This window comes from Xenia sp. Carnegie-2017, unplaced genomic scaffold, assembly GCF_021976095.1.
Source record: "Xenia sp. Carnegie-2017 unplaced genomic scaffold, XeniaSp_v1 HiC_scaffold_2, whole genome shotgun sequence".
NCBI classification, from domain to species: domain Eukaryota; kingdom Metazoa; phylum Cnidaria; class Anthozoa; order Malacalcyonacea; family Xeniidae; genus Xenia; species Xenia sp. Carnegie-2017.
This window is the reverse complement of record NW_025813482.1, coordinates 857,579-874,510: the sequence shown is the minus strand read 5'-3', so window position 1 is coordinate 874,510 and position 16,932 is coordinate 857,579. Positions and strand designations below refer to the sequence as shown.

At 36.7% G+C, this 16,932-nt stretch overlaps 2 protein-coding genes across 3 annotated transcripts in view; one reads left to right on the top strand and one right to left on the bottom strand.

The window, feature by feature from the left end:
* The window catches only part of LOC124439720 (putative L-amino-acid oxidase YobN), a 52,001-nt gene that overhangs the window by 30,914 nt on the left and 4,155 nt on the right, over window positions 1-16,932 (bottom strand). The window lies entirely within an intron of this gene.
* LOC124440422 lies at window positions 12,818-13,926 on the top strand. The gene is made up of 2 exons (XM_046990820.1): window positions 12,818-13,004; window positions 13,364-13,926. Exons 1-2 carry the CDS (start codon window positions 12,818-12,820, stop codon window positions 13,924-13,926), a joined length of 750 nt encoding a protein of 249 aa, XP_046846776.1.

Sequence of the window (16,932 nt, the reverse complement as noted above, 5' to 3'; positions counted from 1 at the left end):
ATTTCATAAAAAGTTGAGATAACGCTGGCGGTGGCCATTTGCATTGCATATCGCTGTCGATAGATGATATCATGTTTTAATTTTAGCAAATCATTGTTCGAAAACGTGCCGGTATCGTTATCCACTATATGTGCGAATACAGTCAGTACTAAATGTGCTTTACACTAAGACGCCCACTGCATGAATCTGCACGTATTTGTTGTTGACCTTCACTAAAAGTTAAGCGATTAAGAGATTGGTGAATGATCCATCAACTGCTTGTGATAAAATATTGTCTTGGCGAAGGGTAATATTCACGAAACAAAACGTATACAAGAAATTGATGATAGTATTTTTTCTTTGCTGCCCGCGACTTACGCTCAATTTAGCGTCTTGTTATTATGTAAATTATGTAAATCTGTATAACGTATAGCGACAACACTTTGGCATGTGGTAAAACGCGGACTGGACTGGACTATTAAATCACTGAATGGACTAATAAAACGCGGACTGGTCTCGATTTGTAAAACGCAGGAGTGGATTAGTAAAACGTAGGTCTTTTTCAGAACACGTTTTTCCATTTCCAATTTTTCAATATACTGTTCAAAAAATGTATCGTATCAAATTGGGTCCCTACCTAATCTGGGCAGCTAGCGTGAACACGGATTTACATGAAAATACACCGACGTAATCCTTGGCAAAAATTGAGGCTGGTCGTTTTGATCGTAAACTTTCCTGTGCAATCTGGTTGTGACCACAAGATTGTCGGGCGGGTTTTGTATATTGCGGTGTTTGGGATGTTCAGAAAACCAGAAATTCCCATTTTGTGAAAGAGTAAGCTTAATTAAAAAGCATAGACGTCTAATGATCACATAATAACAGATTGGACAATCTCACAAGCAATTTTTGCATAACTTTAAAATTATAAATGGAAAGGAATAAACTGCAAAGTTATTGTCATGAAATGAAAATATTCATGTATGTATTGTACCTGTAATTCTCAAATACATGCTCCAAAATGCGAAAGTTCTGGATTTCTGATATGACTTTTTGATGACTTTGCCGGAATTTTCGCAAATTGCTTCAAACTCGTGACTGTTAATGTGCAAGATGTCTTCTATCTTTATTCTTAGGCCCCGCTTATACTATAACGGATTGCTATCGTACCAGGTTGAATATTCTTTGTATTAAAAGGCAGTGAAATTGCTCAACGTCAGAAACACAATCATATAGACTAAACCTATCAGCTTAATAAGCTTTTACTCCAACAGTTAACCCTCTAAAGCAAATGAAGATGTCGTGATGAGCGAATCCGGTATAGTGTAAACGCAGCCTGAGTCTTTCAATGATGATCCTACTACAAGATTATAAGCTACTATTTTACTTTAACCTAGCTAACTTGTTCATTACTCTACACTATCGTACTAATTAATCCCTTGTTACAGATGTCGTCTATTAATGCATGCCTCTTCAGGAAAGGACTGCATCATGTTGAGAACAATGTTGTATATGCCTTCAGATTCTTTTTTATCAAGTGATAACAGAAATGCTTCGAATCTAAGACGCTCCTGGGCTTCATGATCTATTATATTGCTTCCCAGATAAAATACTATTAACGGTTCTGCTGAAATGAACCCTGACTCTATGAAGATGTCCGGTTTGATGAATACATACACGTTAACTTTTAAATCAAACAATACTAGTCATTAGATAATACTTTTGTATGATATTTGTGTTTATATGAGGCAATACGTTAAGTCCTCCATCTTTGAAAACTTTAAATATGGCAGACAAAAAGCACATACAAGGCATGAAATTCTCCAAAAACGAATTACTAGCCAGTTGTAGAAAACTTGTTCCTTCCATCTTATATGTTGTAGTTTTGAATACAAGCTTTTATCAAATACTTAAACAGTCTGTTCCAATTGCAATTCATCCAGAATTCTTAAACCCGCTTTTTATACTTCATGAAGTGTACAATATTCCATAGGCCGGGCATTCATAGTCGGAAGATACCCAATTTTCGAAGCCGTTGGTATGCTACACTGTCTTAACATCGTGTTAAATCCTGTCCAACCAGGCCAAGGCTCTTCACCATTTTCACTGAAAATTTTGATCAACAAATTTATTAGATCTAACTTTTGCACTATGGCACTTTTTCTGTTTTGGATAAGAGGCTCTTTGATTCTACATCAGCTTCAGAGTGATAAAAATTCGGTGTTTTCTTTAAGCCAATAGAGTATGGGGCTATGTCAGTGGATGGTAATTCTATAGTTCTTAACTTCTTCTTGATCGTTGATTTTCCACATGGACGTTCATTAGCAAACATAATATGAGGAAATGCTTTCTGAATGATAATCCCATTGTTACATGTGTTTGGCGATAGAATACCTCTTGAAAATCAATAATGTCAAACACAAGACAGATATGTTTGCCAGGAATGAACTGCTTGGGAACAACATTTGATGTATTTATTGTCATTTGAGCTAACGCTGAGTCATATGCCATTGTTAAGGGTAAAGAAATGCAATGCCCTAGTTTGTGTAAAATGTTTATCACTCCAGAGGAACCTGTTATATGCCTCACTGTTATAGCTAGAGACAATGCCTTTGGTGCTTGGATCTTCCCTTGGCTATAAGCATTTATCATGTCTTGGCAAATGGAGAAAATCTGGACGGCTTCTTTCTCTCGAACATAGAGATAATTGTAAGCAGAGACTCATCTGAAAATCCCAACTTTCATGCAATATATATTGAAAAATACTGGTAAATTAATTTCTTAACACTTTTATCCGACAACAGTGGCAACAGGGGGGTCAAGTCTCGTACCCAGAGCCCTGTACAGATAGATTTGGGATACGTATTGTTCTGTGTATTCTGCATGATGATTGGGTAAATGCTGTCACGTGGGTCTTTCGCCAAAAATTTTTGTTCCAAGAACGTCATAGAGAACTATAGTTTACATAGAGTTAAATTACAAAAAGTTCGGTGTTATTATACCAATCGAGGCAATGAAAGATATGAAACGCACACGGTCCCTGATGACAAACACAATATTGAAAAGCGTCAGAAGTGGCTCTGTGCATATAAAGGAAAAGATATCAATCCCACTCACTGTGCCAGATTTCATTCCAGTCGCGTATGTCAAAGTATTAGTCATGAACTTTTGATTTTGTAATGTACTTCTCATATATATTGGCGTATCTATTCGTACAATCCACACGAAATGCGTATACATCACTCAGCTTTTCTGGCATGCCATGTAAATTTTGTTCTAAGGCTACATTTTGAAATTAAAATTAAATTTTGTTTAATACAATGATTGATTACTTCTTTCAATTTTCTTTTTACTAAATAAGTCATTACATACATGCAAAGAACACAGGGTGATCCAAAAGGGACACTAAACAAATTACCAATGAACAGTTTGCAGTTGCACACATAGAATTTCATGTACAATGAGATGATTTCTATTGTGTCAGATGAAAGCTGGTGTTTCGTAGCTTGCTTCTTCATTAAACACTTTTTCGGTGATATTAGTTAAGATCAAGCAAATATAAAACAGGCATATGAAAAATATGAAAGTTACGAATGTTAAAATGGATATGAAAGGTGTTACTCAGGCAGAATAATGGCCCTGTTCTGTTTTTGAAATCCAACTCATGCCAGATTTTCCACTCTTGTTGAAGAGTGTTTAACCGGAGAATAAGTTAGTTGCCTAACAGATAATGTGGTAACCTACTCAGGGATGTTTTTACAATGTGCAATGTACAAAGAGCTGGTAGACCATCATACAGTTCATGACCTGATAGTAGAAAAACACTTATATTGTAAAGTAATAGAAAAACATGAACAGCAATACAATGCGTGATTCAAGAGAAAATCATTAGTGAAGAAGCATCAGCAACAGCTTGGTTTTGTAATTAAACTAGTTTTTGGTATAACTTGATAACATTAAGATCTACATCTACTGGCTTCATTCAACTGGTCAATCATTACATAGTGCAAAAAATAGAAATAATGCTGCCATATTAACCAAATATCACCAAGGGATACAGGGTTCAGGATATGTTGCCATAAGTGGAATGGTTGATTAGATTATATGTGATTTTCACTATGGCAAAGCCACGCACACGACCACATGCACACGAGAGAGTTGACGATGTGATTTATCTCTCTGTGTACATTACGGTAATCCACTAAATGAAATGCTTTAGCATAATTTTATAATTCATAACAGTATAAACAACTAAATTCCGAATGTAGCAATTGATGATCGTCCCTAAACAAGCAAAAGAAGCCAAAAATTTGTCTTCTCTCCATATAACGCAATATTGTATTTGCTGGTTTTGGAACAAAAATGGCGGACACTATGCAATTTTACTTCCGGTGTCCCAACTCTTACAAATAGATGGCTCTGCTCGTACCAACTTCAGATGTAAATGATTTAAGTTTTTATTCATATCAACGATACATACATATCAATCATACTTCTTTATAAGTAGTTATAATTTACAAATTACCTAGTTTTCGATTTCACATTTATTTCTGTTTGTAGGGTCATTGCTAAATTATAAATATCGATTATTGTGGCACCTTTGTTTGCTGGCCTAGATTTACAATCACCAATTTCTTCGGAATCACTTTCAGTTAATCAATTTTGTGAAGTATCCTCACATGCAAGATTCTCAACTACATTACTTTTTTTGGATTATCTGAATACACAATTTCAGTCTTATTTTTTTGATTAATGGAGTCAAAAACCCGTTCAGGACACCACGCCTTCATTCTTTGTTTTAACCGGCTAGTTTTGTAGTTTGATGTATCAGCATTTTCAACTTCTGCAACAATGCTGACGAACACGTCTTTCACCTTTTTCATGTAGAAAATGCCTTCTTCTCGAATGATTTTTGTTTGTACAAACTGCTCGCAGAAGGATTCAAAGGACGTTCTATAAAGCGGAAGTGTGCCCTTGGATATTACTGCTTCTGGACCCTTCTTCCCATGAGTAAAAACTCAATAAATTTTATGATCTGCAATAAAATTTATTCGTCACATTCCAACTCTGCTGCTTTGCGTACTTGCCTCCAGGGATTTTTTCGGTTGAAACAAGGTTATTCAATTTTCACTTTCTACTTTTCTATTACAGTAAAACAATAAAGGAATTTACATGTTCGTCTTGAAAACACATAGGAAAAAAGAAAATCAACATACCGAATCACTGTAGTATAAATCCTTCTTTTTACATATTATACAGACAGGAGGTAGAACGTGCTTGTTCCTTGGTCTAGCTGTAATAGTTGTTGTAGACGTCGCTAAATTCGATCGTAAAAGTTTTTCTGCAATAAGATCACTGGACTCGCTGCTGTCGCTGCCTCGGCTAACTAATACTGATGAAAATGTCGATTCTTTATCTGCTTTTGTACATCTAGCTTCAGCACAATTAATTAAAGTTTTATTGGTACATGCAGAAGAGCATTTACGATGAAAGACTACTCTTTAAAATTTTTATAGCGTTAACTTTTCCAAGCAAATAATTTTAGTTGTACGCACAGCTATATTATTTTGACGTTCGTCCAGTTCTAGCCATTGCTCATGACATTGCAAAAATCTTTTAAATGAAACTTCAGAGAAATTTTTGAGGGCCTCAAAAAAAGTCTTCGCAATGAATAAAACATTTATTTGCCGTGTGTCGTGGAATCCGCTCCTCACTAACACTCTTTGTTTCAACCTTTTATTTATTTTACAAACTACAAGTACGATACATCACTGGCGTATTCCTACACTATCTGTTAGAATTATTTACATCTATTTATACTAACGGTAATTACTACAAAACATAAGTCGAGCTTCCTTTTACGTAAATAGCAGTACTCTCTCTTTCATTGCGTTTCAAGTTCTCACGCGTTACAACAAAAAAGAAGAATTAAGCTACGATAATTTTATTGCTATGCTTAAAAGAATGCAATATCGTACTCCATGTTTTGGTGGGCCATGATGGATCCACTTCATTTATTATTACATTAAGTTCTTTGAGATAAATACATTTTCAAAATTGCGCGCATTAATTTCGAGGGCGATAAACAAATGAAATTCAAATTCAAATATTAGGTAGACTGCAGGTCTAGAGAAATGCCAACAGGCAAAATTTTTAATGGTAATTATGAATATATATACTCAGTTATTTTGACATAGTCTTCTTAGGCGTCCAACGAAATTTGTTTTTTAAGCCTTTTTTCGGCGTTTGGAATATGGACTAAAAAGGATGTATTTGTTTCTTTATGAAATATGGTTCATTCACAATAACAGAAAACTACTAGGCGCCATTAAAAATATTGTCATGATTACACATAAGTATCTCTCGAAAATAGTCATTCAATTACGTACACTTGAGTTAGTTATTTACTAATGATAGGAACAATTTGAGAGCGTATCTTAATTATCATTACTTTCACTTGATATTTGATCATCGCTAAGCAATATCCGTCAAGGTAAAATTTTCCGATTTTTTCATCAAGAATGCCGTCTGAATAAGCGAATAAGCGAAAACGAAAATAGCATTGTAAGCCGTCTTTTCATGCCAACACAGTAAAGGGGGACAATTATTAAACGCGAGTTGTTCCGAAGTACTTCCTGAAAGCTTTGAACAACGTAATTGCAACAAAAATTTCATTTTTTTACGATTTTATCTCGATTAAATAAATATTATAAACAATTTTTCCTTTGATAGTGTCTTGTGAGCATCTCTAAAATGTAATTTTCAGTGAAGAGTCAATTATACAGAACTGAACACCTGATAAATAAGACTGGCTTTTGGAAAACTTCTCTCAGCTCTCAAGTTGTTGCATGGTTAGATAGCACTCTGAAGAAGGTATCTTTCAACAAACACACACTTCCAAAATCTAACTACATTAAATTGTTAATTATTTCCAACTAATGTTATTAGAATGGTAACACTGCAAACATATAGCATCATTTCCTTCGCAAAGCTCGATTTTCCGATCATTATCTATATATTGTATATTTTTACTCGTTTTCTCATCTAACTAATTTTCCCATGCAATATAAGATTATACACTTATATTCTTCGTGTTCTGAAGACATTGGAACGGAGGTCAAGTTTTCGGAATACGTGGCACCTACCGACGAATAATTGTTATTGTGATAAATTGTGAAAATTCCGTACGAGATATTACGCGTCCCGTACAAACATGGCAAACGACGAAGCAAAACTCAATATAAAATTAACTCAACTAAAGTTATCTGCTCAAAGAACAGCTAAAATATTAGATTCGGGAAAGCGAGAATCTATCGAACGACAACTGAACGCACTCAAAACAACTATAAACGAAGCTGACAATTTTATAAGAGCTGTAGAAGCAGCGAAAATCGAAAGAGAAGACAACCTTGAAGAAATTAGCGATTGGAATGCGGAAAACGAAACAAAAATAAGCGAAGCCGAAGACAATAGGAAATTAGAACAATAGGAAATTAGAAGAGGAAAATCACGCTCGCGAGGAGCAACTTAAATTTGAAGTAAAGCTTCAAGAAACAAAGGCTCAAGTAAATGCAAAAATTCAAAATTCAAAGTCCGGGAACTCAAAAATAAGTGACGAAGGTATGTCGGCGAGATTACCAAAAATAAATATTACGAAATTTGAGGGGGAGTACGTGGATTGGCGCAGATTTTGGGGGCAATTTACGGAGACGGTTGACAAGTCAAATATAGCGCCATCAACAAATTAACATATCTGTGTGGTTTCCTTGGGCCCAAAGTTAAGCGACGAGTAAAATCATTACCGTTTATCACCGAAGGATACAACAGAGCGAAGTCAATTTTAAAAGATCAATATGGGAAGAATTTGGAAATTATAAAAGCTTACATCAAAGAGATCATGGATTTGCTTCATATCTCCGAAGCAAACCCCAGAAAAATTACAAAATTTAGTGCGAAGTTAAATCACAGTGTCCAAGCTTTGGAAACGCTGGGTAAACTGAAAGATGTCCAAAGAAATGTTTCCATGACTCTAGACAAACTCCCAGCCATACGTGGGGACCTTGTTAGAAATGATCCAGAATTGGAAAGTTGGGACTATTCCAAGCTTACTGAAGCAGTCAGACATTTGACCAGGCGAAATGCAGTCTGTGAGAAAGAGTCAGACACACCTGGATGGATATCTAGAAGATCAGTGAAAGTCTTTCATACCAAAGAAAAGGGGGTGTGCGTCTACTGTGAGGGAAATCATAAATCGGGGGAATGTAAAGTAATCAGTACTGTCAATGAGAGAAGAGCAAATTTAGTCAAAAATAAACTTTTTTTCAACTGTACAGCAGGATAGCATCATGCTAACGCTTGCCCCAGCAAGTCATCATGCAGAAATTGCCACAAACGACACTATACGAGCATATGTGATGTCGCCAATCGAGAGGAAACACCAAAAACAGGTCAGATTGTGTTGACTACAGATGAATGTACTGGTGAAGGAATTTTCCCCATTCTTGTTGTCAAGATAAATGGAATTACATGTCGTGCATTGATCGACTCAGGGGCTGGAAGCTCATACATATCTGGTAAACTTGCATCTATGCTGAGGGTGAAACCAATTGAGACACAAACCACTAAAGTTGACATGCTTTTGACTTCAAAAACAACAAGACTGGAAATCTATGAAGGGGAAGTTGAAGCAATAGACAGTGATTATTCACTGAAGGTGAAGTCGATCAAGGTGGAGAAAGAAGAGTTACTCACAGTGAACAATCCACACTATGAAAACGTACAAAGAGAGTTTGAACATCTGAAGAATGCAAAATTTGTTAATAATGATCACAAAGCTCAATTACCTGTCCATATCGTTTTGGGAAGCGGTGAATATGCACGGATAAAAACTCGCGCGAATCCTCTAGTGGGAACTGAGGGGCAACCAATTACAGAAAAAACAAAACTCGGATGGTTTGCTATGAGCCCTGGTGTGGAACCAAACAGAAAAAGGAAGTTGCTTACCCCAATTTCGCAGAAGGATTATGAAGATCTCTGCAGGTTGCATGTGCTGGGCCTAGCAGACACTGCTGAACACGACCAATCAATGGTGTGTAACCATTGAGTTCTATAATAACTGGAGGGGCTAACTTTACTGGGGCGAGGATGCCAAAAAAATGGCGGCCAAAGGACGTATTTCCGCTGAAATGATCGCTTTGCAGAAAAATAATATTCTCGACCTCCCCCTGGTGTCTATAGTAAATTATAAAGAATTTTTCAAAAACAAACACGATATCACAGAATATGGATATCGTTAGTTCCATATTCTGTGACGATTCTTTTTTGGCATTTCTTTTATAATGCGAACACTTCAATCGTTCATTTGTTGATGTCGTAGTTTCCACAAAAAGGAACATATCGCTTCTCACAGGTGAGGCAGTTGTTTGTTTTGTTAGTCCGTCAACGATTGAAAAGCAATTATACATGCACTTGAAAAGCCATAAAATACATATTAAAGGTCGTATTTTTTAAGACTGACTTGAACGCCAAATATACTGATGTTTTCCTGTTTTTGTCTATAAAATTCTGCATACTTTTCTGTCATTTGTTAATGCATGAAATCGTAAATTTACCCATTTATTTGCAAAATAGTTTCCCTAAAGCAAAAAAGACCCTGCACACATTTTTCTCTGCGAGTAAATATCAAAAAGAAATGATCAGCCCCAATGGTACCCATGATTTGGAGCCGAGCTTGTTATGTTCTATTTGCTGACAACATGCAGGGAAGATCAAGGAGTAAAGATGACTGGAAGATGTTATTGACCAGGCAGAGTCTTAAAAAATGATAATGCTGTAAAGATAATTGATTTATTGTCTGCCCTATCCAGAGTTATTTAATTTGATCATGGTCAAATTCTATGGATGGAGATAATGGATTCACTAAGGATGCCTTGAATGCTTTGAAGTTAAAGTTCATGATCCAAAGAAAGATGGGAAGAAGGTTGTGTGTGTTTTGATTCTTAATGAAATGTCAATTCACAAACATGTAAAATGTAAGGCCATAAAGTTTGTGTCTATGTAAACATTTGTACTGAGATTGATGATGACTCGATGCAGATGTGAAGCTTCAAACTGTATAAGCCATTGGGTTTTATGTAACTTAATGTTTAAATCATGTCATATCTTTATCAAAATATTTTAGTCGAGTGTTGTTTGAATGTTACTAATATCTATTGCACTATACTGAAGCATTAAAGATTCAGTGATGAAACCTTTAAAGTTACTGTACTGTATATTTCTTATGTATTTCTTATATTTCTTACCTATTAGAGTACAGAATGGAGATTTATCATATGCATTATTGCTGCTTTTTTAAAGAAAAGTTTTTCACTTTTCAAAGCTTTTCTACAAATTTTTTGCTTCTTATTTCTTATCATGAGATTGATGATATAGAGGTAATATAATACAATAACTTTCTAATTTCTAAAAAGCTTTTAAGCTTCTAGCATAAAAGTACACTATAGGTATGTAATTCATTTGGTTTTATTGCCTTGCTATGACATATCTACTTGCACTTCATCATTCTTGTATGAACAAAACACCAGATGTGGATACTCAGAGAACAAAATGCACTACCAACTGCTTATGAAATTTATTACTGAGGTGAAAAATGTGTTAATCATTCAAATTGTGTACTTATATTGCAAATATAGGAAAAACAAAACAAAGTGAAAAAGAAGGGTAGAAGTATTAAAACTACAAATGAATTATAAACACCATTGGAAGCATAAGTGTTTTGATGATTATTTGCATTTTGCCCAATTCATATATCAATACAACAAAATTAAAATGTGCTACAACTTTACAAATATTTGATGCAGTTGCACTTCAGAACATTACAAAAAGGTTACTTAAAGTAATTTTTATACAATATTGTTTGTTTTCATTTACCAAACCTATGCAGACTTGAGTCGTTTTGAAATTTCATATGAAAGTCAATTACAGAAAATCCATAAATATCCAGAGATTTAATATGTACTTTTTTAAAGAAACAAGTAAAAATCCTACAATTGTGGCGAAAAAAGCCATTGCCCATTGCATGAAAAGAAGCAAAATAGCAATGATAACAATTAAGCTAACTTCTCTCTCGTGAACCGTGGAGATCAACTATGATATACTTTTTTGTATAGACTAAAGAGTTTAATCGATCAAACAAGATTGACGCTGGTAAGAAAACGACGCACATCTGCATTCATACATGTGCAGCCGATATATAGGTCTTTCGTCGATAGTTATAAATGCATCCTCGTAGCAGCAGATAACTGACAACCACAGTTGACTCGCTGTTATGAATTTAAGGTTTTTACCTTGATTTTCAACAAAAAATTGCTTGCCGAATCCCAAATACACACATACATTTTCCTCACTCTTTTCTCAGGAGGGAGTGGGAAATTGTGAAATTTTCGGAAAAGCGGTCAATTTCGGTAAATCTCAGCGGCAAAGGACGAAATCTGCCATTTTTTTGGCATCATCAGATATCTAAGGCCGCGCTTGAGATAGCCGCTGCAGTTATTATAGAACTCAATGTGTGTAACGAATTCAAAGAGCAATTAACCCAATCACCGGAGGGCTGGTACGAGACCGGTCTTCCATGGCGCGGAACTCATCCACCTCTCCCATCGAACAAAACAGGAAGCATCAGAAGGTTGAAATCTTTAGAGCGACGATTATAGCGAAAGCAATTAACTGAAGATTACAACGCAGTAATCCAAGACCAAAAGCACAATGGCATAGTTGAACCAGCAACTAACGTAGCAAAAGGTAATGAAATCTACATACGTCACAAAGAAGTCGTACGCGAGTCAGCGCAGTCCACTAAACTGAGAGTGGTGTACGGTTCATCAGCCAAAGCTTCACCAGAAACTCCTTCTTTAAGCGAATGCCTGTATGCGGGACCTACGCTAAATAACAAGCTGTGGGAAGTGCTGGTAAGAGCGCGTAGTTTTCCTGTTACAATCACTGGGAATATTCAAAAGGCATTTCTCCAAATTCGTGTACGCGAAAGTGAACGGGATTCTTTAAGATTTTACTGGCGACCAAATCCACAGGCTGATGTAGAAGTACTACTGTTCACGAGAGTATTGTTTGGATTGGTTTCTTCTCCATTCCTACTTGGGGGAGCTCTCGAAACGCATTTGAATCACTGGAAAAGCAAAGCTCCAGATGGTGATTATAAACAATTCGTGTCGAATCGAGTGGCAAAAATCCGAGCTTCTAATGAGATCGTGTGTCATCATGTGCCAACAACCGACAAATCCGGCCGACCTCGGAAGCAGAGGTGGCAAACTGACCGAGATGTGGATGAAAGGTCCTGCCAGGCTATCAGAGCATAGTCTTTGGCCACCAGATCTTACAGTCAAACCGTGGATTGACTCCCAAAGTGAAGCAAAGGCGACGAGAGTAGTTTTGAGCTCGGCTATCCAGCGGTCAGACTTTGCAATATTCAGTGATGTTTTTGAAACACATCCATTGCGGAAGGCGGATTCGTATTGGGGCGTGAGTGAAACGATTTATTGACAATGCTCGACAAAACAGCGATGATAGAAGGCACGGGCCACTGACATCTGAAGAAGTGGAAGAGCAACACATATCATGGATAAAAAGGTACAAGCCGGAGTCGCAGAAAACCCAAAGTCTGAAACGGATCTAATTCAGTTAAATGTACAACCCGACAATGACAAGATTTAAGATGTCACGGTCGGATAAAAGGAGAGTTCCCTATTTACTTGCCTGATGACGCTCTATTCACCATGAAGTTAGTGGAAGATGCACACTTGGAAACACTCCATAGGAGAGTTATACGATGTCAAAAGTCCGAGAAAAGTATTGGGTTCCTCGGCTTCGTCGACTAGTCAAAGAGCAAAGGAAGCGATGCTACAGATGCAAGAGATTCACGATCAAACCGTATCAATCTTTGATACCTGCTCCTTTACCAAAGACTCGAACAGAAGGAACCACTCCGTATAAAGTCATTAATGTCGATTTCGCCGGTCCGATTAAGTATAAAGTTAAGAAAAATCAAGAAGGAAAAGCCTGTCTAGTGCTCTTTTCCTGTAGTTTGACGCGAGGAGTCTATCTTGAATTGTTGAAGAGTCTTGAGACAACTTCGTTCCTGCAAAGTCTAAAACGGCTCATAGCAAGGCGAGGTCGTCCTTCGCTGATCTATTCGGACAATGCGAAAACGTTCTAAGCTGCAGCGGCATGGTTAAAGAGAGCAATGCAAGACGAGAGTTTTCACAGCGAGCTCAGTAAACATAGCATTAAATGGAGATTCAATCTGTCCCGTGCACTTTGGTGGGGAGGTCAGTTTGAGCGATTGATCGGTGTATATAATCATCATTTTACAAAGTCGTTGTTAAAGGACTTCTGAAATTCGATGAACTGGCAGAAGTTGTTCTGGACGTAGAAATTTGTATGAATAATCGACCACTGAGCTATGTAGAGGATGATGTTGAACTCCCCGTACTGACGCCATCTTCGTTCGTACTGCAACAGACGAATGTCATCCCTGAAGTGGAGAGTCGTCACATTAAGGACGGTGAACTATGGAAGCGAGCAATGTATTTGTACAAAATCAAAACCCAATTTTGGAACAGATGGCAGCGAGAATATTTAACAAGTCTACGCCAAAGCAATCTAGTTAACAAATCAGCAACCGAATCTCATCCGAAAGAGGGAGATATCGTTTTAATTAAGGGTGATAACAAAAACAGAAATATGTGGAAGATCGGAAAGGTAACGATGTTGATCCGTGGAAGGGATGGAGTTATGAGAGGAGTCAAACTTCAGTGTGGAAAATTATCTCTTGAGAGGCCAATCCGACTGATCTATCCTTTTGAATTACAATACGACGTCAGCAACCATCAAAAGAAGTTGCGAGTGAACGCCAAAGAATTCAGACCAAGACGATAAGCTGCTGTGGTTGCGGAGGCGATAAATTAGGAGCTAATGGAACAGGAATGAAATAAACTTCGAGACAAAGTGAAATAACATGTGACTCATTCGTAGTCACATGTGGTGGAGGGTGTTGCAAATTATGTTAAAGTTGTGTTGCGTTCAATTGTACATTCGGGTACGTTGGGGACGACAAGGAACAATATAGAAAACATGGGTGGAACGGAAGTAGAGAGAGCAGAGAACGGAAGTGAGAGGGGCGAGACAAGGGAGAGAAGCGAGATACTTTTTAGGAGCAAGAATAAAAATTGTTTACGAAACGCAAAGTTGTGATTGTGATATTCTTCGTGTTCTGAAGACATTGGGACGGAGGTCAAGTTTTCGGAATAAGCCCGATACTTGTCAGTGACATGTCGAAAGGAAATACGTCTGAATAAGCAGGAAATAAAAAAACTTAGTTTCAGATGGACTCAAGAATAAATTCAAGGTGATATTTCTTACAATTGCAAGTTTCCTTAAATTTTCACAAAAAAAAACACAATCTAAGGCTTGAAAACTATAGACAATACTATTTTAATGACATTAAAGAAAGTGCAACTATTTTTCTAATCAATAATATTCTTCATTGAGTTATCACCATGCAGTAATAAACACTCAATCATTTCAAAACAGAATAAAAGAGTCTGCTTGCAATGTTTGTTGATTAAACACCAATTAACCTCTGCATCAACCTAAATGAGTTACGCCACTGGTATAAGCAGAACGAACGGTTGGTACATTTATGTCTCTGAAACGTGACGTTTCCTTGTTGTTTACTGCATATTTTAGGCCTGGAATAAGCAGACTGGTATAAGCAGAACGAACGGTTGGTACATTTAATACAAATTGCCTGTAAAAGGTAACTATAGAAGAGGGTAAAGCAGCTTTATCAGGGTGAGTGCTTTATAATATCGATCAACACTTCACTCTTGATAGGAAAATAAATTATTAGAGATGCTACATGAACTATTGTCTTTATTGTAATGTCCTTGGCAGTGACATAATTTTTCTAGGAGATATAGACGTATTCTATGAGTTCGCCTTTTCTGACGAACCTATTTGCGATTTTATATTCCATGGTGAAAATATAATGACGACTTAGTGGATGAACTGAAAATATTTAATTTCGATTTTAATTTTAGATGTTTTTGCTTCTTTTTCCCCATTTACACATTTTACGTATCTCATTTTCCGCATTATATTCCTTTTCCGCCATTCCGTTCTGCATTTTATACCTGCCCCTTTAATCGAATGAAAACAAACGTTTTAGACAAGCAATCTGCATTTTATTCTTTTTGTCCGCAATCCGCATTTTATTCTTTTGTCCGTCCGTCGGTACGCATCCGCATTTTATCTGCATTTTATCCGTCCACCGTATCTGCATTTTGATATGTTGTTCATTCAACAGATAAATAAACACACACCTTACTACCATTTGCGTTCAAGCGTTGTGTGCGAGAAATTTTTCACTGTGTTTCCATGTCTGAAACGTGACGTTTCCTTGTTGTTTACTGCATGTTTTAGGCCTGGAATTTGCACCCTTTAAAGAAAATATGTTAACGTTTGACAAGCCCATTAAACACGTTTTCCTTGGAAAAACAACATCTTTGCATGTTTGTGTAACACGTTTATTTTCTGCTTATACATTTTTTAACAACAATGTCCATCCGTATAAAATTTGCATGGAGTTTGACTAGTTATTGCAGCTATAATGCAGATTAATCGCGAAGGTCGTTCATTTAAAAGCCTGGTGTCGCACTGTTTAGCGACATGAAATTAAAGATAATCGGTAAAATTTCGATTTCGATCTTCCCGGAGCCGACAGAATCCCGCAGTTCGTTCCTTTAGACACATACACTGCTGTCTTCCAGGCTGTAAAGTGTGTTCGACCTGGTTCAACCACAGTGAAGAAAGTGTGGACGTAGCAGAAAAGAGAAAGATTTTCCTATATTTTCTGTCAACGTTACTTATGAACCTCTGCGTTGCTTCCCACATGGTCTTATCTCATCATGAATTCGTACACACACTCTAAAAATCTCATCAGAATTCGGTACTGCTGTTAAACAGCGTATACCGTCTTGTAGGTCAGATTCGTCCCTCATGTTACAAAGGTATTTTCATCGTCTCTGTATTGCAGTCGCCTGTTTTTTGGTGTCAACTCCGTTCATAACTTTAAAACTGTCTCAGCGATCATTTGTATGTAAATTTAAACAAGTCAATTTATTTTTTGGATTGAATGAACCTTTTCTCCATAATAAATTTTCTCTACGAATGGTCATTGTCTCCAAAAAGTGTAAAAGTAGAAAATAACGTGTTACACAAACATGCAAAGACATTGTTTTTCCATAGAAAATTTGTTTAATGGGTTTGTCCAACGTTGACATATTTTCTTTATAAGGTGCGAATTCCACGACTAAAACATGCCGTAAACGACAAGGAAACGCCACGTTTCAGATACAGAAATATCGTGAAAAATTTCTCGCACTCAGCGCTTCAACGCGAATGTTAAACGACACTTGTTACTTTTCCATAAAATTTTTCATAAAATTTTATGAAAAATTAAAGTTTTGTGTCAATTACAAATACTGTTGAAGCTCTTAACGTTTGAGAGCTTTACACATTACAAGTGACCAATGCAAACATTTCGGATTTCATTGTGCGAAGAGTTAAGAAAACGTCAAAAATAACAAACCCATAAACGCATGATGCGAGTCTAGCCATGGACAGCGAATACAATGAAATACTAGCTACTTGCGATGACTCCACGTTCAAAGATTAAAAATCATTCAATTGTAGTCGGCACAGACAGAATCATCGGCAATAAGCAGACATTCCAATCTCTAAGTTCTCAAACCGGTGCACACCCCTACTTAAAGTGCTACTGAAGTGAAATTTTCATATTTCGTTTTTCGATACAAACGTTTTCTCTGTATTTTACTGATCATTTTGAGCTATCGCCCACTGAATTTAGTCGATGGGAACGCA